This window comes from Camelus dromedarius, chromosome 23 (assembly GCF_036321535.1).
Source record: "Camelus dromedarius isolate mCamDro1 chromosome 23, mCamDro1.pat, whole genome shotgun sequence".
NCBI classification, from domain to species: Eukaryota; Metazoa; Chordata; class Mammalia; order Artiodactyla; family Camelidae; genus Camelus; species Camelus dromedarius.
The window spans coordinates 6125538-6148702 of NC_087458.1; the positions used below are offsets into that span (position 1 = coordinate 6125538).

The 23165-nt window shown below is 33.6% G+C and overlaps 1 protein-coding gene across 1 annotated transcript in view; it reads right to left on the minus strand.

Annotated features, from left to right (window-relative positions):
• NUP210L (nucleoporin 210 like) overlaps positions 1–23165 on the minus strand; it is a 69384-nt gene that overhangs the window by 42016 nt on the left and 4203 nt on the right. The window contains exons 3-13 of the mRNA XM_010980332.3: positions 17720–17851; positions 16712–16805; positions 15999–16149; positions 14743–14875; positions 13680–13838; positions 10339–10407; positions 9205–9311; positions 8414–8554; positions 3985–4122; positions 3360–3515; positions 636–834 (exon numbers count right to left, since the gene is read on the minus strand). Coding sequence (XP_010978634.3) covers positions 636–834; positions 3360–3515; positions 3985–4122; positions 8414–8554; positions 9205–9311; positions 10339–10407; positions 13680–13838; positions 14743–14875; positions 15999–16149; positions 16712–16805; positions 17720–17851 — 1479 coding nt within the window. The remainder of the gene's footprint in view (positions 1–635; positions 835–3359; positions 3516–3984; positions 4123–8413; positions 8555–9204; positions 9312–10338; positions 10408–13679; positions 13839–14742; positions 14876–15998; positions 16150–16711; positions 16806–17719; positions 17852–23165) is intronic.

Here is a 23165-nt window from a genome sequence, read left to right on the forward strand (position 1 = left end):
CATCAGCAAGGGCAAGGGAGAATTCCAAGTTGATGGCAACTTTATAGATGTATCGTGAGAATTAAATAAGTTAATACATGAAAAGTACTCAGAACAGAGCCTAGCAAATAATAAATGCTAAGTAAATGTTAGGTGCTACCACTATCATTATTATTGATGAAAAAACCACGGTGACCAGGATCATACACAAAGTTCCATAACAGGAAACAATATTAATCTTTATGAATAGTTTATTCATACTTGTTTCTTATTAAAAAGGTATTTTCTCTTTTTTTGAATAATTTAATGTATACATACATTAAATAGCACTACATTCTTTTTAAAAAGAGGAATGATGTATATATTAAAGAAAGAAACAGGAAAAGAGCTTGAAGCTGGAAAGAGAAGACCTTAACATAAGCTGAAAACTGATACTGTCTGGTCAAAATGAAGCCTGGACAAGTTATTCAATTTCAAGTTGTCTTTGTTTCTACATTACATTATAATACCTACTACAAGGCAGTTGACAGGATAAATAAAAATATTGTAAAGAAAAGTAGTATGTGAATTTAGACTATAATTTGTAGTTTCTGAATTGATGATTGGTCCTTTAACTCAAAGACAAAGAAAGGAAAACATAAAAAACTGACTCTTACCTTCTTTGAGAAGAGTAAAGACTCCTTGCTTATCCATGTTCAGATCCAAGGGTAAATGAGAGCAGTCTGTGAAGGTGATGGCCTCTTTGGTTTCCTTATTTACATGATACATTGCAATGGGGATTTCTATAATCTGGCCAATCTCTACATCAGCGTGAAATGGTAACAGTTCCATTTTGTTCAGTTTAAGGACATATACCTGAAGGGAAAAAAAAATTATCTTTCAAGAAAGTTATGCTAGGAAAGTCTTAGAAGAAAAGAAAGCATTTCTTAAATATTTAAATACACATATACATGAACATATATGTATGTTTCATATACAAAAACATATACTATATACCATGTATATGTATATGTATATGTGTCTGTTTGTGTGTGTGTGCAAGTTAGGTGCTGAACACATCACTCATTTCATTCTTTAATCAATAGATCTCTCTAAAACATCTAACACCACTCATTAGGGGGCTGGCAAAATATGACCAGCACACAATTTTCTTGGTTTTGGTAGGCTGAGAATGGTTTTTATATTTTTAAAGGGTTGTAAAATAAAAAATGACAAAAAAAAGAAGACTATGGGGTAGAGACTGTAGGGGTAGAGAGAATGTGACCTACAAACATTAACATATTTACTATCTAGCCCTTTACATAAAATATTTGCTAACCTCTGATACAGAGCACTTCCTCTTTCTTTGTATCTTTTTAAAAAAAACCTTTTTTTTTTTTAAGGGACCCTCAAAGCTCCCTAGGCCCCTTTGCAATATGAGGTTAAGGCAAAAAAACAGCCTTCTATGAACCAGGATGCTTTTTCCCTCACTAGACACTGAATCTGCTGGTGCCTTGATTCTGGCCTTCCCAGCCTCCAAAACTGTGAAAAGTAAATTTCTGTTGTTTATAAGCCACTCAGTCTATGGTATTTTGTTATAGCAGCCTGAATGGACCAACGGACCAATAGAGTCTTTTTTTTTGGTTACTTTCTATGTTTCTTTTGCTAGTTCCTCTTACTCCACCCATGTCTCTTAAAATGACACATATTACACAGGGTCCTTGTTCTGTTCTGACTCTGTATGCTCTTCCTGGGAAATCTTATCCAGTTCTAAAACTTCAATGATCAACCATATGCTGATCACTCCAAATTTTTATCTCTAGCCCTAATCTTTCAGTTGTACTTCAGACACCTATTTCCAACAACAAACATTCATCTGGATGCTCCACAGGAGAGGCACACTAAATTTATCCAAAACTGAATTCATTATCTTCCTCTCTTTCTTTATTCTTTTCCTGTGTTTTCTATTCACCCAGCTGCCAAGCTTAATCTTTCACTTTTCTCCACTCCACTGGGCTTCAGATCTGACTAAGTCCACCTCTAAAACAACCCTCAATTTGTCTCCTTCTCTTCATTCGCAATACCATTTCACTAGTTCAGGCTTAACTGGATACTTTGCCTTCACTTTTTCCCTTCAATCCATTTTAGTCTACTAGTATACAGCATCAGCAACTATTTTTCATTCCTTTTTTAAAAATATAGTTGTTATTGTCTGACTATAAAATAATCAGATATCTCTCTAAACACAGGCTTTACCATATTATTGCCCTTATGAAAAATCTGTGTTGGCTTCCCCTTGTTGACAACAGGGGTCAGCAAATGTTTTCTGTAAAGGGCCAGAGGGCAAATACTTTAGGCTTTGGGGGCCACATGATCTTGTGGCAACTACCCAAATCTGTACTTGGTGATTGAAAGCAGGTATTGACAATACATAAATGAATGGCTGTGTTCTGATAAAACTTTATTTACCAAAAAGGTAGCAGGCTGAGTCTGACCGTTAGGCCTTAGGTTGGCTCTAGCTTTCAAAGTCTTGTTCAAGTTCCCACTTCTTCATGATAGTCTTGACTAGTCACAGCCACAAGGATTTTTTTTTATTAACTAATAGTACTTTTACTACACAATTCAAATAGCTATCAATCATAAACTGTTTTAAAGTACCTTAAAATGTTATTTAACTTTTCATGTGTATATATCTTCCTAGTTAGACTTTTTCTTTAAAGTAGGAATGATATACTGTTTCTTTGAATGTCCTATGATACCTAATATGGTGCTAAGTACATAAGGGTACCCAATAAATGTTCACTGAATGACAACAACATGCTAAGTCCTGCAGGAAATGACAACATGTATTAACATATATTAAAAGTTGGAGAAAAAAATTTTTAAAAAGTGGGAGAAAATAGAAAATAGTAATATAATACACTGAAAAAGAGTTTTCAGTCTTACAGAAACAAGATAGGTAAACAAAAATATAAGACTATAAATAAAGTTTCTATGAAGGTCATATACATGATAATATTAACAAAGTACAACAAAAAAATAACAGAAATAGATAACATTAAGAATTGAATATATTCCCAGCATTGGGGTAAACATTATCTCATTTAATTCTGACACTAACCCTCTGAGGTAGATACTATTATTATCCCCATTTTAGAGATGAGAAAACAAACACAGACATTAAATAATTGGTTATTAAGTGAAGCAGGATTCAATCCAGGTCGAGGAATATTTAATGAATATGTACTTCCAAACTGAATTTGAGCATCATTTTTATTTTTATTTTTTTAAGCATCTCTTTTAAATAGCCAATTTGAAGAAACTGTACATGTGTTACTGTACTTAAATTTAGACAGCAATGTCTCAGAGGGGATATGAAAGTTGTTTGGGGAGTTGCTTACCTTAATTTCTCCATATCGGAAGGGATTTTGTACATCTCGGGCCAAAACACTACTGTTTCCCCTGACCTGACCTGCTGTCACAAATCCTTTAGTGGTTACCAGAGCCACTGTTTCATTAGAAGAGGTCCAAGTGAAGTTACCACTGCCTCCTTTTACCTGTGGAAAAATACAACTTTATATTAAATTAGTATAGGAGGAAAAACAAAATTTAAGTGAAGATATAAAATCTGGTGAAACAAAGTTTAGGAAATAATAAAACTATACAATAAATTATTTCTGGAACATTAAGAAACTGTGATGATTTACTATAGTAGCTAAATGGAGAAGGGAAGTACTAAAGGGAGATTTTGTAACGGCAGTGTCACAAAATGTCAAAAGGGGGCACAAGGGAGCTTGGCAAAACTTTATAAAATTTCAAGGAAAAGATATATGGAAGAGAGACAGAAAGTAGACCAAGTCTTGTTAGGATGACTGTATTCAAGAGCATGACTTGGTTGTCACCAAAAACTGAGTTATACTACTAGGATTAGGCAGGGGATATTTAACATTAACCAAATATCAATAAATTAAGCTATCAGAGAAACTGACTTACTTCTTTACGAATTCTCATGATAGGATATCATACCTCTATTTTATGACGATATAACAATCCCATGGGATGATGAGGAAATGCCAGAAAGTTGGGTGTAAGCTTGATGGGAAAATAAACCTTCACTTCCTGCTGATTTATGACTGGAAATTTTATAGGCTGAATATTTTTATTCTATAAGAGCAAAAAAAAAGGGGGGGGAGCAAAACAGATTTTATAAGGACTATTCTTGTGGCCCATATTCATATTTAAAGCATTAGCAAAATGGTGTGTTAATAGATTACTCACCCAGTTTCTATCAATAAAAGAAATAAATAAATGCTCCTGTTCATTAAAGAAGTGCAGCTACCACAGTTCAATAATAATGAAAAGGATTTTGATGGACCTAAAATAGGTATCACAGTCACGGAAGGTACTTAAGATTTCCTGAAATAAGAGTTTTATCAACATAGACAGGGTAATCATAGTTTCAGAAAGAGGTTCCTGGACATCCATCAGGTTAGGACATAAATTGTAAAAGCAAAGGGATATTAAAAGCTGTTCAGAAGAAAAGAAAGAGAACATTTAAAGATACTAGGGTAAGACATTCTCCTCCTGCTTAAAAACAAGAGTAGGGTTGTGGTCAGGGGGTATCCATACAGGTAAAATAGAATCCTCACACTCAACTCTGTTGGCGTTTTCTCCTTGAAGGCAAAAATCTATCTATCTACCTGTTTATCTATTTATCTCTTTTTTAAAGAAGCCATGAAATATTTATCAACTGTATCAAATCTGCAATAATGGCTCTGATTTTCTCTTCACTCTCTTCAGCTGGCTAGCTGGATCATATACTGAAAATAAGTCTTTCAGTTTAAAAGAACATTATTCTAATCCACATACCTACAGTTAATTAATTTTTGACAAAGGAGGCAAGAATATGTAATGGAGAAACAGTCTCTTTGGCAAGTGGTGTTGGGAAAGCTAAACAGCTGCATGTGAATCAGTGAAGTTAGGACACTGGAATTGCCCTATGATCCAGAAATTCCAATTCTGGGTATATACCCAAAAGACCTGAAAGCAAGGATTTGACAAGATATTTGTATACCTGTGTTCACAGCAGCATTATTCACAATAGACAAAAGGTGGAAACAATACAAATATCTACTAATGGATAAATAATAAATAAAATGTGGTATATGCATACAATGGAATATTATTCAGCCTTAAAAAGGAATGAAATTCTGACATGCTACAACATGGATGAACCCTAAAGACATGCTAAGTAAAAGGAGCCAAACACAAAAAGGACTATTGCATGATTCTACTTATATGAGGTACCTAGCTTATTCAAATTCATAGAGACAGAAAATAGAATAGTGTTTACCAGGGAATAGGGCATAGAGGAAATGGAGAGTTACTGTTTACAGAAGGGGGAGGCACAAAAAGATGACAAAGTTCTAGAGATAGATGGTGGCAACTGTTGCACAATGTGAATGTACTTAATGCCACTGAACTGCACACCTAAAAATGGTTAAAATGGTAAATTTTATGTTATGTGTATTTTCTCACAATAATTAAAAAAAGACTTCTTATAAAGAAAATTCCAAGCTCAAATAGTTTCACTGTGAATTCTACCAAATATTTAAGGAAGAAATAACACCAATTCCACAAAACTCTTCCAGAAGATAGAAAAGAATACTTTTCAACTCATTTTATAAAGCCAACATGATATCAACATCAAAACTGACAAAGACATTACACTAAAAACAGGAGAAGGGAAAAAAAGCTTTAGGCCCTTAAAAACACCCATGCAAAATCCATTAACAGAATTTTAGCAAATTAAGTCCAGCAAGGAATAAGAAGATAACAAATTATAATGAAGTTAGGTTTATCCTGAGAATGTAAGATTGATTTAATATTATAAAATCAATCAATGTAATTCAGCATATTTAAAGATGAAAAAAGAAAAACTATATTGGTCATCTCAGTAGAAGTAGAATAGCACTGACAAAATTCAGCACCAATTCATGAAGAAAATTCTCAACAAACTAGGAATAGAAAAGAACTTCAACCTAAGGATAAGCATCTTCACAAAGCCTGCAGCTAACATCAGACTCAATGGTGAAAGGGTTAATGCTTTTCCATTAAGATCAGGAATAAGGAAAACATGTCCACTCTTACCACTTCTATTGAACACTGAGGTGGAGGTTCTAGCCAGTGCAATGAGGCAAGAAAAAGAACCAAAAGACATATTTATTGGAATGAGAAGAGTTAACTGTCTTTATTCAAATATAACATAATTGTATATGTAAGAATTTCTAAGGAATCTACAAAAAATTACTAGAATAAGTGAATTCAGCAAGCTTTCATGATTCAAGATAATATGTAAACCCCACTATATTTCTATACACCAGCATGATCACTTAAAAGGAGAAAAAATTTTAAATACATATATAACTTATAAAATTGGGACAAATTTGATAAAGTGCAAAGAAATGCAACAGATTTCTGCATGTTAATCCTGTAACCTGTTACCTTGCTGAATTTATCAGCTCTTGTAGTGGAGTCTTTAGGGTTTTCTATATATAGAATCAGAATCATGTCATCTGCATATAGTGACAGTTTTACCTCTTCCCTTCCAATTTGTATCTCTTTTATTTTTTTCTTGTCTGATTGCTATGACTACGACTTCAAATATTATGTTGAATAGAAGTGGTAAGAGGGGGCATCCTTGTCCTTGTGTGGGGAGGGCTATGTGCGAACTCTGTATTTTCTGCTCAATTCTGTTGTGAACCCAAAACTGCTCTGAAAGAATAAAGTCTATTTGAAAAAAAACAAAACAAAAAAATCACTGTGTATTAAATATTGTTGAGAAAACTAGATATATTTTAATAATGAATATAGATCTATACCTAACCACAAGCTGATGAAAGAAGCAAATAATAACAATAAAGTACGATGAGTATGATCTGAGAAGTTCAGGGAGCTCTGAGAACATATGAAAGAGGAAAACATGCCTGAGGAGCTGATGTTTAAGGGGGACCTGTATACTGAGTAGGGAGAAAATGCTGTAAACAAAAGGAACTACATTTGTTTATAAAAATGAAAATAAGTGAAAATAAACTTAGAGGCAAAAAGGAACAAGGCATTTTTTAGAAGCTGAAAGTTCAATATGGCTGAAACATAAGCTAGGAAGAGTGACAAGACCTGAAGTTGGAGAAGTTGTCAGGGTCCAATTATATAGAGTCACAAACTCAAATGCCTACTGGTACCAAGTAGATATCATAAACAGTTTTATCAAACTGAATATAAAATAACAGAGAATGGCAGGAAACACGGCAGGCTGAAAAATGTAGTCTAAATGGTGTAGCCACTATCTGTTCCAGCTAATCACTGTCATATTTTCATATAACCTAGAGAATCAGAAATCTTGGATTTTATTTAAAATTTCCCAATTAAAAAGAAACTTACACACCTAAATAAAAAACAAGACCATAAACCAAGATAGTCTGCAGGCCACCAATACGTGATCTCTCTCACAGAGGTTCTTACAAAACCATGTTAAGAAGTTTAAACTTTACCTTAAAATCAGCGGGAAGCCACCAAAGGAATTTAAACAGTAAATATGTAATAATTTTTACAGTTTTTGGAACATCACTCCAGCTATGGGCAATACTGGAATACCAGCTTAGAGTTTACTATGAATATCTAGGTGAAAGGCAGCAGTGGGGATGGTAAGAAATGGGTTTGAGAGACATTTATAAAAATTGACATGGTGTTCAATAATATATTGAACGTAGAAGGTGAGTGAGAAGGCAGAATCAAGGGTAACTCTTGGATTTTGTCTTAAACAGCTGGTGAAAGGGTCACTAGAGAAAAAGTAGGTTTGGGAGAGAGAAACAAATTTGACAGGCTATTAAAAATCAGATACTTTTACATTTTAGAGGCATTAGAAACATATTCATTCCTTATTCCTTTACCCAGTAACTCCATTTCTGGTATTATACCATATAAAAATTAACCAAAAAGAATAAAAATTGTACAAAGAGACTCAATTATACTATTTACAAAATTGAAAAACTTGTTAAAAACGCAAAAGTTCAAAGATGGCGGCATGGTTAAACAACTGGCATATTAACCTTTCGGATTTTCAGAATAGAAAGTACACTTATGTGGACCTGATGACACAAGGAAATGTGCATATGAAATAATTTTTAAAGGAATCTCAAATGACATATATACACAATGACCACAAATGCAGATATATGCCATAACAGAGATTGGATCAGAAAATCTGGGGGGAGGGTATAGCTCAAGTGGATCAGAAAATCTGTAGAGGTATAAGCTAGTAAGTGTACTGTTTATTAGTTTCTTTATTTTGTGAAAGATAAAGGTGAGATATGTCATATATGTGCTTGCAAATCAACAAGTCAGCCAAGTCTTATCAGTATTCTCAGGATTCAAAGACCGTTCTTTTAACTCCTACCTGGTAAATGATGGAGGTCAGGGATGCGTTTATCACGACAACACCATCTTTCAGGGCTTTTACTACGTGGTAAGATCCATTCACAGTAGTTAGCTGCTCTTCAAAGTACTCCCTCAGGAACGTGAACATAATCCTGAGATTCTGAAAATCAGCCCAGCAGAACACAAACCTGAGGAGATGTTTTTTTCCTAAAGCCATCTTAATCCCAAAGCATTTTTTAAAAATGCATTCTGAGGGTGAAGAAATAAAAACAAAATCTTTGCTCTCCCTCATCAAATTCTAATTCTAAGCTGGAGAGATGTAATTTTTAAATTGTACTAGTTTTTGAAAGATCCATTAATGGCAAGTAGTCAGAAGTACAAAGAGCCAAAGCTTATGTAAATGGTAGTATAATTTGTGCCATTCCATAAATTAACAGTTCTCAGAGGGGAAAAAAATGGATGCTAGAGAGTGAGTATAACACTTCATATCTAGTGTTCACACTACTACTCTCACCACTACAAAACTCTGGTACCATCTTTGAAATGAAATTGTAGAATGAGGATCCCCTCTAAAATGCTATTACTGGCGCTAACTTCAACTCTTCTATATTCTAACCAAATTATGTCTTTTCTTTCTGGTTTAGCATTCCTCAAGAACAGAACTAATTAATGATTATAATAAAGTAGTAACTTGCATTTCCAAAGGTAAAATCTGGAAGCAAAAGAAAAACAAGTCTTCCAAGCCAGAAAGACTGCCCACTCAAGGAGTTACCTATAAAGGGGCTAGAAAAATACAAAAGATACACTTACATCTGAAATATAGACCTTTGTGCTGCTTTTATCAAATACTTCTACTGTAATAACATACACCTGTCCCACCTCTAGACTCCATCGGTCTCCAGGTTGGACTGTGAAACCTGTACAGAAATCAACAAACAAAAATATTAGAAGAGGCCAATATTTTTCTACAATGAAATAAAAAAGATAACCTTTAAAAAGCCATTTAAAGAGCAAAACTCTTTAAATAATAGATGAAGATGATTTCCAAAGTAGATCCTTTAGTCCCTTCTACTAAATTGTATAATAATTTGGATATCCAAAGATCCTGGTTTAACTTAGATCATCTCAGGTATAAAGAAATGCTCTCACCAGAAACAGAAAGAAAAATACCATATGTTATCACTTATATGTGGAATCTAAAAAAAAAAAAAAAGTTATTTACTTATTTACAAACCAGAAACAGATTCACAGACATAGAAAACAAACTTATGGTTACCAGGGGAGAAAGGGGGCAGGAAGGGATAAATTTGGAGTTCGAGATTTGCAGATACTAATATATATAAAATAGATAAACAAGTTTCCACTGTATAGCACAGGGAACTATATTCAATATCTTGTAGTAACTTATGGTGAAAAAGAATATGAAAACGAATATATGAAAGTTCATGTATGACTGAAGCATTATGCTGTACACCAGAAACTGACACAACATTGTAAACTGACTACACTTCAATAAAAAAAAAATAAACAAAAACAAACAAATAAAAAGATATGCTCTAACTTAAATATGTATACAAAAAAAACCCCTCAAAACCCACAAGTTTCCTCATTCCTGATATGTCAGGTAAGATTTCAGCTTCTTTCAGTCATATTCATTGTTTCACATGGCTTAAGGACATTAGGTTTCTTTTTCCCTTGTATAAAGTGTCTTTTCCTAACCCAAAGTTGAATTACACGGATCTTGACATTTTTTCACAATATGTTTCAAGATGCTTTACTCTTGCAGAAAGCATTTAATCCGAAAAATGTGAGAAAACATGTCAAAGTAAGGTTGAATTTGAAATCAGTTAAGTCTCAAAATGAAGCACTCTAGTTTTTAATGCACTCATTTCAGTGAAATACTTTAAATTATTTGGATTTCTGAAAATAATTATCTAAAAATACCTAAAAATCCAGGCTCTACAACATATATGGTGCAATTTGGGAGTCCAGACACAGATCGCATATGGACATCTTAATTTTTGCTTAAGGAAATCATATAGAGTTTAAGGAAATCATATAAGCTAGAGTAAGCTACTAAAAATAAATAAATAAACCCACAAACAAAAATTCTATCTTTTATTATCCTTTGGAAAGCAAAACTTAAATGTGTACATGCTTAGGAAATACTGAGGGAATCACAGGAATCAGGTATTCTTGAATATCAAATACAAGGAAGATGAGAGAAAAAGATCATACTCCATGTTTTTAATATTCATTTAGCTGCAGAGCCCTTTCTCCAAAAAAATTCTTACATAGGAGCCCATTATGGAAAGCAGGACAAAGTGGCATTGCTCTCGGCTGAAGAAATGGACAGTGGTAGATGGAGAGGGAGGGAGAGGCATGACTTGCCATCCATGCCAGCAACTTGCCTTGGGCTCTGCAGACAGTTTTAAAAATCACTAGTTGAGTATAACTGAATCACAATGCTGTATACCAGAAATTAACACAATATTGTAAAATGACTACTTCAATTTAAAAAAATCACTAGTTGATTTTCTATTATCTGAGGTAATTCCTTAATACCAAAATATTTTCTCTTTGCCACCAAAGATGCTTCTAGGTCACTTACACATCATACTACCCATTATTCCCTTCAGTTAAATTCTAGCAGAAATACAAATTTATTCTGTTATTGGTCTATACAGAATTGAATTAGTAATGTGCTTCTCTCTCAAAAATATACTACACCCAAAAGCTAAGAAGAAATTATTCCTGCTCTGAGAAATATATTTCTGAAATGACTGAAGACACTCATTATTTTAAAGTACAATAATTTAGAAATTCTATTAATTCAGTCATGTGTGAGGGTACAATTTAGAAGTATATTATCTACAGTGATAATGGAAGTAAAATATTTCACCTATTTGAGGGATCAAATTTTTAAAGCTGTCCCAGTACTCCAAGTAAGCTACTGAATATACATACAACTGATATGCTAATTAAAATTATTTGTATCTATTCGTTAAAACAAGAGATAGGCAATCTGTGCCAATCTAGGTTTGGTTCTGATACGTAGTATCCATAAAATATAATTACAATATTTTAAAACATAATATTCATAAATATAATATTCATAAAATATAAGCTAGAAGAAAATTCAGAAGCACATCATTCCTTTCACTTTACAGATGAGGAAACAGATCTCAGTAGGTCTATAAACCAGTTCATTCCTCCAATATCAGAATAAGATACCTGCTTTTCATCTAATCCTTCCATCTGCTCTGAATCTCATTTTCTCTTGCCCTTAGATATCTTGCTCCATCAACTGGCTCTCTTTTCTTCCATTATCTCTGCTCTCTATTTAACTTATAGACATGTTCTAGTTTCTCTTATCTCAAAAAAGTTCTCATATCTTTTTCAAACATCTACCTTGTTTTTCTTCTTCTTTTTAAAGCCAAGCTATTTTTATTGAAGAAGTGACCCAAGACTTCCTAGTTACTATAGGCTTTCAGTCTTTATCTTTATTTCAGTCTTTATCTCTGCCTATTTCACCTGAGGAACATTCTCTTTGTAAATTCCTCAGCTGGTTAACCAAGAAACTCCTCTCTCCTGGTTTTCCTACTACCTTTTAAACATTCTTTCTGGGCCTCCTTTAGAGTTCCTCCTCTTCCACATGAACCTCAAAAGCTGGCATTTCACAGTTCTGTCTTTGGCCCTCTTCTCTCACTCCATATATTCTCCCTAGTGGACTTTTGTCTACAACAATAGCTTCAATTAACACCTGTCTATAAACTGATAACTTTCAAATATCTACCCTCATCCTGAATCTTTCTCCTCCAGAGATATAATAAAATTTCTGCTTGGATGTCTATCCCACAGATACTTCAAGTTAATGTGTGAAAAACTAAACTAGTTTTCTTTTCCCTTAACCTGCTCCTTCTTTTATATTACCTATCTCTATGAACAGTACCACCAGCCATCCTAAACCAGACGCTGGAACAAATTATGAATAGTCACCATTCATGTCCTCAAGAAAGACATATAAATAGATAAATATAATTTATAAATATTTTAGTATTTACTACTTTGGAATAAATAACAATATGAACTGAGAATATGGAAAAAAAATCATGGTAAATCTGCTTGGAGAATTCAGGGAAGTGCTTGACACAGAGCTATGGTTCAATAAATATCAAATGATGTATTTTGTAGGTACTACTGTATTTGCTGACAAATGCCCTAGGCACCTTAAAATGACTAGAGAACAAACAACTTTCAACCAAAACTCCTCAATATGTTTTAGACAAACAATATAAACAACTAATTAACACTATTCTACAAAAAATACTGTACCTTCCAAGCCTGATGGGTTCTTACTCAGAGTAAGCCTACTAAGCCCTACACAATTCACTTGCTCTCCTACTCTGTTACCTCTTCTACTACTTTCCCGACTCTGCACTCAGCCTCAGCGTCTTCCTTGCCCTTCTTTAGACATGCCAAAATTGCTCCTGGTTCAGAACCTTTGCAATTGCTGTTTCCTCTTCCAGGCGCTCTTTCCCCCAGATATCTGTATGGTTCATTGCTTCAATGTGGCCTTATCAGAGAGGACTTCTGTAACTACCTGAGCATAACAGTTTGTATCCTCTGCACTTACAACAACGTTGAACATACAAGAGAAACAGAGTAGGTATTTGCTGAATGAATTTATTTGGGATTCAAATATTCAAAAAATAGGAAATATTTTAAAATCAAACACTGAGAGAGAATTTTATGATTTTTTTGAATTCTCTGAAAATTTCAATATTCTGATCATTTAAATCTTTATACTGTTTTGTTTCCATTGACTATAGTAGAGCTCTATGTATCTCTCTTCGTTCAATTCTTACATAGCAGGTTTAGTGAATTTTTAAAGATTCTCTTGACTCAGTTTAATGAATATTAATTATCTACCACAGACAATACCATCTTTTCTCAATTATTCATGTGAAAAGAGGAAAGAACAAGTTAAATAAAATTTACACAATTCCTCCAAACTCTGTTTTCCCCCAGTCTCCTAATTAGAATTTGATTGAGATTGCACATAAGCTCTGAAGTCAACAGATCTCAAGTTCCAAATACTCTTCTCTCCCTACCCTTTGTTAGAAATTATGACAATAATTTATACTGCTTGGTTAAATGTAGAACTTATAGAAAATGAGTGCAATAGTATTATAATCATGCTTAACAAATTATTTTACCAAGGAACATGTCCAGCATGCTCCAGGAAACATAGATTGACAGCTAAAACTTGAACAAAAGGATACTTTTATGGACAAAGACAAGGTTAGTTTGGCCCAGTTGGACAGCAGTCACCATGGCGGTTTTCTCATCCAGTAAAGCCACTTTCCCAGAAAGAGACACATTACATGAAACTCTATGGTCTTGCAACTCCAGTGTATAATGTTCCAGGGGAAATTCCACCTCTGTAAGACATGAAAGATACATAAATGTACCAAGAGCAGCCATTCCAACAGACAATGGTGTATTGGATTATAAGAGGAAGCAGGCCTAAAGAAGAGCATGATCTGCTTTTAATTTCCTTCCTACTATGATGAATTTCTACATGTAGCCATTTTGGGGAGAATACTATCTGAGTTTATTGTTGATATTGCTTGTATTCTTAAAAACCAGTAAACCAAGAGGAGGAGAAGGGATCCGGACTAGGTAAGTAAGTAAAAGACTAATGCTAACGGATGCTTTATAAACTCAGTGGGGCTTTTGGGGTCAACAGAGTATTAAGTTTTCAGTTAATGACCTGAGTTTCTTAAGAAACAACTTTCGTAAAGATTATTCAGGTCCCTTCTGTGGTAAAGTTTCTGCACTTGCCCTATGAAAGCTAGTAAACTTTTGCTTGTTGTTTTAATAGACAATTCAGATGCCTATGGGCACAGAAGAAGAATAATAACTGAACAATAGCATTAGCCTGTTCAAGATATGGGGACTATCTCTGCTCAGTATTAGCTCAAGTACAGTAATTAAGGAATATGGTTGATCTTTGTACAACGCAGGAATTAGAGGCACTGACACCGGCCCCCTCCACCACCACCACACAGTGGAAAATCCACATACTAGTCAGCCGTCCATTACCCCAGTTCTGCATTCACACATTCAGCTAACCATGCATGGTACTGCAGTATTTATTGGGAAAAAATCCGCATATAAGTGGACCTGCACAATTCAAACCCATGTTGTTCAAGGGTTGACTGTACTTTATCACAAAATCTAAAAACACAAAGAAGTGTTTTGCATACATAATGTGGAGTTGCTTCTCTTATCAGCAGAAAGGGTTTGGGAAATGTTATCTTAGGAAAAGATTAATCACCATACCTGTCATTCTTCCCTGAACCATTTTTGCAACTCTGTATTTAATATATGCTCCTACTAAGAGATAAATATCATGGGATGGTATAAAAAATATATTCTCCAAAACAAGCAGACGTATCAGTGCTGCTGCCACTTTCTAAAAGAAGGAAAAAAACAGAGTTTCCACAGGCAAAATCCTCAAGGTCATCTTCCTTGTAATAAGTTTCTTCTAAAATATTTTATAAAGATTAAAAATGCTTTCCTAATCACAGGTCATAATTTCAGTTAGCCTTAAAAAGTGATCATGAATATTAATATGATATTAGCTTTCTAAGTCACTTATTAACTAAGTCACTCAAACAAAGAATAAAAAATGACAAGCTTTCTAAAGGAGAAGAGCAAGTAGATTTTTAAAAAAAAGGCAAGTATGCTGAAATGGGAAAAGGTAAGACTTATCTATATGTCACAGAAATTCTTTTAACCAACCTCCTGTGAACTGACTTTCCAGATTGTTACTCTATATTCCTTGTTGAACATATTGATTCTTGTGAAGTTTTACCCAAAATGAGGTTAGTAGGCTGCTTTCTAGGATGTCCACGCACAAGTCCCTGCCATTTGAATTAAAGGCTTACCAAAAGGCATTTGTTTTTCCCAACCCTGTTTATGTCAGTTGCAATTTTAATTATAACTATATATGTATATTTTTTAACTGTACAAAAAGATAGTTGTTATTTCTATAAAAAATTAAAATGTTTTGAAAAGGAGTTAAAGGCAAGTTGCTAAAATATACTATCAAATTAGGTGTAGGTGAGAAATGTAAAATAATTGGGGGGAAAATCCTTGAAAAATACAGAATTCTGTACTCAAATTGCTTCACACATGTCTAATTTTTCACTTGACTATAAAATAAAATAAAAATGAAAAAAAAAAAGAAACTAGAAATTGTAATTTATGCAAGAATGAGTATGTATATTTCTAACCAGAAAACCTGTAGCCAAAGAAAGGCCTTGGCCTTACACCAAAGAATTGGTGAATAAAATGCAGTTACAAGTTTTAAGAGAAAATGCCAGTTGTATTTGTAATAGTAATTAGGTAATAACATGTTTTAGGAAGACAAGTTTTTAAAAATTGTTTATCCACTGTAAACGACTTTTTCAAATAAATGACCAACTACTGGCCCAAATCACATCAGGTTAGACGGCTTCTACTATAGACAAACATAAACTATATTTTGCATAGGGAAGACTATTAAATGCAAGTTTATAGCATGAACTTTTTACCTTATAGAATGGTTCATAAATTCGAACTTTTATAACAGCAGCACCAGTTCTAATCCCAGACACCAAAATCATATCTCCTTGTTTCTTTTCCTTTTCCATCTCAGCTATATACACTGGGGGAGAATATTCTGCTTCAGAGTATTTCAAAATCCTAAAGAGATAAAATAAGGTCTGTCTCTAGTAGAATCAAACAATTCATCTTCTTCCAAAAGGCCCTAAGAGATTTTAAACAGTCTCTTCAATGTCTATATAGTGTAAAAAGTTTAAAAATTTGTTTTCCACAAGGACTAGACAGAAGGAAAGAATTTAATATGCTTCTGGCTAAAACTGTTGTAGGACTAAAACTTGGATTGTCTGAGAGCTATTACTTGGTACTGAAGACAAAATTTCATACTATTATCCACTCACTGTATTTCACATGTGCAGACAGCTTGAACAGCAAAACTGCCAGAAGACACACCTGACCCAAATAATTGTATAGTCCCCAGCTCATGAACTCCTCTGCAGTGGCTCAAATTAAGCCATGATAAAGTCACCTATACCCATACCATATGTCATTCTATCAAAGACATTTCCCTGTGGTAAATTTATCTGTTCCAAACAAGTCCAGACAAAAGGATTATCAAAGCCCACACAAATGACCACTGTTAAGTGTACCACCCAAAGGTAGATGTTTCCTTCAAAGTCAGATGGTTGTTTGGCTTCAAAATTACCTAATTTTGCTAGACAGTTCTTCTCTTGCTGATTCGTTATCCTGGGCAATGCTCCACTCAAACATCATCCCTGCCAAACTACTAAAAGTGTTTCCTGTAGAGCAAGCCAAAAGTAGACAAGCAGAATCACATATTTAAAAATATTCAGGTATCTTTAACAAGAAAGGGAAACCTAAATAGACTTACTTTTAGGCCTCCTTCATTAACAAATAGAAGCACTATCATTAATGAACTAAAACACATATACCAGGAAGACCCCTACACTAACAATATAAGTGCTGTTGCTGCATAAGCTTTCTGAAAGTAAAAAGGACTCAACCTGATTAACCTCTAGTTGACAAAATTATGGCACTCTTTCTGTTCCTTTCTCTATAAGGTCCACCTTATAGTCTAACTCAGGGTTGACAGGCATCCCTACATCCTGGTCCCTTCAACAAATTTTTAATAAAAACTTGATTTGAATACTTCTAATATATTCATTTTTTCAGATTTAAAAAATCACTCTTTGCTGGCTTATAAAGAAAGCAATACATTTAAATGTTTTTTATGTAATATAGCATTAGTATAGTATATTAAAAAGCAATATAAAATCAGTATCAAGAAAAATAAACTTTAAATTATAAAACTTTTTCACAGGTTTACATTTAATTCTCCTGGCCTATAGCTAGTAAGCTGATCAAAACAGAGCTCATAATAAATTCTAAAAAATGTTCTTAATTGCTGATCTAGGGACCATTAGCAGAAGCTCAGCAGGAGAATTTGGATTTTTAAGAAAACTTCTGAGATAACCAATAATTAAATATAGTAGGAAATTTTTATGAAAGTATGTAGCTAAAACACCAAACCATCCTCAGAATGATTAATTCCTCATGTACATGAACTTCATATGAGAAAATAAAAATTATTTCCAATTTACTTTTATCTCTCAAGTTGCTGTTTCCAAGTGCCAAACACAAAGGAGTATTCTTTATTCTACATAATTTTGTTGAATCCTCTGATGTTCTTTACCTTCAGCATCCAATGCCCTCACCATCAGTTCCAGTGGTGAATCATCTACATAGAGTTCCCGGGATCGAGATATAATTTCAATGCTGTCTATCACATCAACCTTAACATCACAGCGCAGTTCATGGTCAGTCACTATGATGAAACCAAAAACTGAGAATTTAATTCAACAGATCATGAATCTATTAACTATCTCACACACTCAAAAGTTTTATTCTAAATATTAAGAAAAAGAAAGGCTGTAACAGTTCCTTTCAACCTGTGGAAGAAAACAGTACAGCAACAAAATGTAAGAGCATCTGTTTACAAAAAGAACCACTAGACCAGTGGTTCCCAAATATTGATCTATAATGATGTTTTCATTCATCCATGGAAAAATGAGAAAAGAATTTTAAAATAGTAATAAAATTAAATGTATTTATTTTAAATGAACATACTTTATCCTTACATTCTATATTACTTTTGAAGTATTAAAACATTTTTTCTTTTATGAAATTATGATAAGAGTAGATTTCTAAAAAAATGTATTTATTTAGGAAAGTAAAGGGTGGCAACCATATGTCAGTCCTGCCTGCCAATAAATTTCTCTCTCTCACTTTATTTCTTTCAAATTTGTATTCTGGACCATGAGATTAAAAAGCCTTGGAACCATTTATTAGACCCAACTAGATTTCCAGTCAATATAGCCATAATGAAATTCAGAAACACAAATCCAAACAGTATGGAATGAAATGAGGATGAAATAAAAATTATTTTCTACTATCTTTTAACAATATTCCCACCTGTCACATTTACCATGTGTTAGAGAACCACCTACGTAGCCGATCTGTTCTGCTGTTACAACTATACATTTTAGTTTTAGCTTCATCTACAAGAAATAGAAAACAAAGTAACTACCACTACAATACCTTTAATTACTAATGGACATCAGGAGTAAACTCTGTCCCTAGCTGTAGATCTGCTTTTATGGAATTTTTTAATTAAAGGAGAATGTGAATCAGATAACATAGGTAAATGCCCCTCAAAAAAAGGCTAAGAAACATCAAAATATGCTATTTCAGGAAAAACCATATTCCTTTTCATAAGAAACATAAAATTGAATTAATCATCTTGAAACGACTTTATATTTATATTAGAGCTCAACAAATAAGTAAATATACTGTAGATAATGAGTGTCAGGTTTCTCACTGTCAGAGAAAGAAATTACCCTGTGGTATAGGATTAGAACCAAAGATATCAGTATGAGCTCATGTTTAATACATGTCATGTTGCATATACATGATAGATAGATACAGAAATAAGTACAGATATGGGTACATACATTGGTTAGTATACATACATATATTTCCTAGCGCTCGTCTGCTAAGAGGGCCCAGAAGCAGTGACACTCCAGTAGCCATGAATACAGCAGCAAACAGATCTTGATTTCTAAATATAGTTCTCTAACAAAAAGAAACAGAACTCTGAGGAAGTGACTGGGCAGGAAAAATACAAGATGGGTCTGGTTCACCTTGTAGTGCTAAGAAGTAAGAAGTACTAAAATTAATTCCTTAATTAAAATGGGGGCAAGCCCAAAGGACACAGGAGCCAACCCAAAAGAGCTCCCAATCACCAAAGCTAGAAAAACTGGAGTAACAAAATGAATTACGATAGTATTGAATTATAAACCAAAACTAAAACAAATGTCCATGAGTCAAAATTTATGTAAATACTGAATGAACGAATAAATAAGTTATTTGTAAGATATAAGATGTCTTTCTTACAGAAGAGTGCTGTTAATAAATGTGGAAGGAATGAGGGAAATTGAAAATCACCATTAGAACTCCATAGTAATAACTACTACAGGCAAGATTCATGGATAAATGCAAAAACTAGTGGGCTAAACTTTAAAGAGAAACAGGATATATCAAAGTATCTCCCCAAATATTTATTAGTTACTGTGGTGGTTTTTAATGTATGTCCACAAATTTCTTTGACACATCTCCCTCGAGGAGGTAAAGCTTAATTTATCTTCCTTTGAATGTGGGCTGAACCTAGTGATCATTTTTAATGAATAGCATATGGAAAGAGAAAAATGGTAACTTTACAGTGGAGAAATATGATAAGCACTACCTTAACCAGCTGATCAAGGTTAAAATCGTTAGTGATAAGTCATGTTACTATCATATACCCCCTGATATAATGCAATGAAAGGCTTCTTCACTTCTGTGGTTTTCTTCCTAAAAATCAATGTCACAAAAAAGTGTCAAGGTCATGAAAGACAAGGAAAAGTTGAGAAACCGTCACAGATCAGATGAGACTAAGGAAACATGACAATTTAGTTTAGGAATGTGATGTCTTAATTGAACCTAGAGCAGAAAAAGGACATTACTGGAACATCAGGGGAAACTGGGTGAAAGGTATATGGGAAATCTTTATATTATCTTTGCCTCTCTTCAGTAAATCTAAAATTATTTTTTAAATAAAATACTTTAGAAATTAAATCAATCTTCGACTTGATTAACATTTAACTGAAGAACAGACCTGAAGGCCAAGGTATGAGGCCTATGGACAAGAACCGAGAGAAGTTGAAATCTCACAGGATCTGCTAGTAGAATATACCATTAAGGAGGTGTTCCAGGGATGGTAAAGGAGAGAAGGGTGAGCTTAAATAATATACACTAGAAAATCAGGCATTGGATAATAAAGCATTAATTAAATGGGAAATTAAATCCTTATCTTCCGTGGAGAAATGTGCAGAGCAATGGCAGAACAGAAGCAGCTGTGACCTTCTATAAATAACATAAAAAGTTTGTGCACACAATGCCTACTCATCTGACTACTTCAGTAGCTGAAAGCTTTTCAATACGGGGCCATTGACCATAAAGAAAAAAAATTACCTTGTATGATTTATAAGTAAATTTAGAGTGATTAGGAAAAATATCAAACATTTAACTTACCTGCTTTGAAAGGTAAAAACAAATAACTTTATTAAGTAATATAATGAATATTCTTATTTACATGTCCATATTACTTCAGGCCCATACAGGAATGAGGTAATAAAGAAAAATGAATGAGACAAAGAGAAAAGTTGACCCAGGAAGATGAAGAAGGAAGGAGAAAAAATAAAGAGAATGAAGCCAAGATTGAGAAAACCAAAGGGATATATAGAGAGCCACAGACAAAAAAAGAGGCAGCAGAAGTAACAAATATTTCCTGCCTGCTCTGATTCTTGTATTTGTCCTAGCTTCCAAATCAACTCCTCTTGATTGTATAATTACAATCCACTGCAGCAACTAATCAAACAGTAAGTATTTACTGAACGTTAACCACATGCTGAGCACAGTGCAAAAAATACTGATCACCCCATTCTATATTCTCTCCACCAAAATCATCCAGTTGTTCAAACCTTTTTTTCATCCTCCATGTGAGCTTCTTCATATAAAATTATGCCCTCATCTCCAAACTCTTCTACTTGTCCTGAATCTAAGATTGAAAAATCTAGATATCCCACTACAAAAAGGCATATACATGTATTCATAGACTACCTCTGGAAGGATACAGAAAAGTGGATGTCTCTTGGAGAAATTAGATTAGAGATTTACTTTTCACTATATAACCTTTTATATATTTTTTAAAGATTTTACCAAATGGAGGTAATATGTAGCCAAAATAAAACAAAAAGAATCAAAAGAAATCTAGCACTCTTACCAAATAGAACATGCCCACCTCAAGTCTCTCACCTCTATCCATCATCTCTGTCATAGCCCCTAATTTTACTGTTCTATCACCAAAAACATCATAAACAAAATTATAAGTACCTAAACACCAATGGAGTGCTTACATCTTTTTACCTTTACAGATGCCTTGTAGTTAGTAGGCAATTCAATAAATATTTGTCTAACAAATGAACAATTTCTCTTAGGTATGTTCTTTCCTTTCGAAATGACCCTTCCCTACCCACCATTTCAGAGTGCCAGTTCCCATTCAGATGAGAATGCACCTGTTAGAATACCAAGACTGCCACTGATCATTGGGAGTCTTCATCATCTACGTACCCAACTGTGTTAACAGCAAAATTGGGAACGTTTATTTCTAAACTAAGCTTTGGAATATTTACAAATTAGGTAAAACTAAGCTGAGAGCCAGATCTGACATTTTTCCTAGCAATTATGTGAATGAATCTTGTATCAGAATGCATTTATGTAGTTAAGAGGAATTACATTAAAAATAGTATATGTGACCAAAGCAATGCTTCTTTTCTGATCTTGGTATGCTTCTGTATTTATTGTAGTTGCCCTGCATGACATGGTCCTCAAAGATTCTCATCTTTGAGATTTCATATTTCACTGAGTCTAAGACACTCATTTTTTGGCATTCTAACATCTCTGAAATTGGGATTTTATCTTATAACTGATGACATCTAAGAATTGCTGTCAGTCAGGCAGCAGTCATGACATAGTTGTCACTGACTGCATACGTGAGAACTTTGAAAGGGCCAGCGTCAAACTTGCAGAATGGGTATTAGTAGTTGGAGAAAACTCGGTGAACAACAGTGAAGCACTTAGACTACTGGATACAGAATAGATAAACAAGGTCCTACTGTATAGCACAGGGAAGTATATTTCATTCAATAACTTGTAATAACCTACAATAACAAAGAGTATATATATATATATATAACTGAATCACTATGTTGTACAGCAGAAACTAATGTAAATCAACTATACTTCAATAAAAAAATAATAAAATAAACACAATAGTGGAGCACTCTTTTCCTTAGGAACCATATGGTTAAGGAGACAGGGTGGGAGAAGTGGTGACTCAGATGTGCTAGGACCCTTTTCAAAGCTGGAGACAAAAATAGACCAGCTCTATATAATTGCAAAACCAACTTATGAGTCCAAACTAGTACCTTTTAGATATTTTTGTTTTTAATTGATTATTTTAAGAAATGCTACATCACTAACAGTCTCCATGGCACTGAGGAAGATGTTATGGGGATAAACCCAAACTCTAATGATTCTTAGTCAAAAAGTGATTCTGATGAGGCAGAAATGTTAAAGTAGTGTCTGGAATATTTTAACCAGTTTATTTTATTCATATTTTCCTTGTTGTTAGGCATAAGAGTAATACATAATAAAAATAACCATCTAATTAAGTCAAAGAGTTCTACAGTAGGCATAAAGTAAAAGATCAAAGTTAAGAAAAGCACAGTGTAGTTGGCATGTTGTTCTTTCTTAATGGTACATTAAAAACAGCTTTACACAAAAATAAACAAGTGGGACCCAATTAAACTTAAAAACTTTTACATAGCAAAGGAAACCAGAAGCAAAACAAAGATAACCAAAAAAGAAAAAAAAAAGAAAAAAAGCCAAAAAGACAACCTATGGGATGGGAGAAAATATTTGCAAAAGATGAGACTGACAAGGGCTTAATTTCCAGAATACATAAGCAGCTCACCCAACTT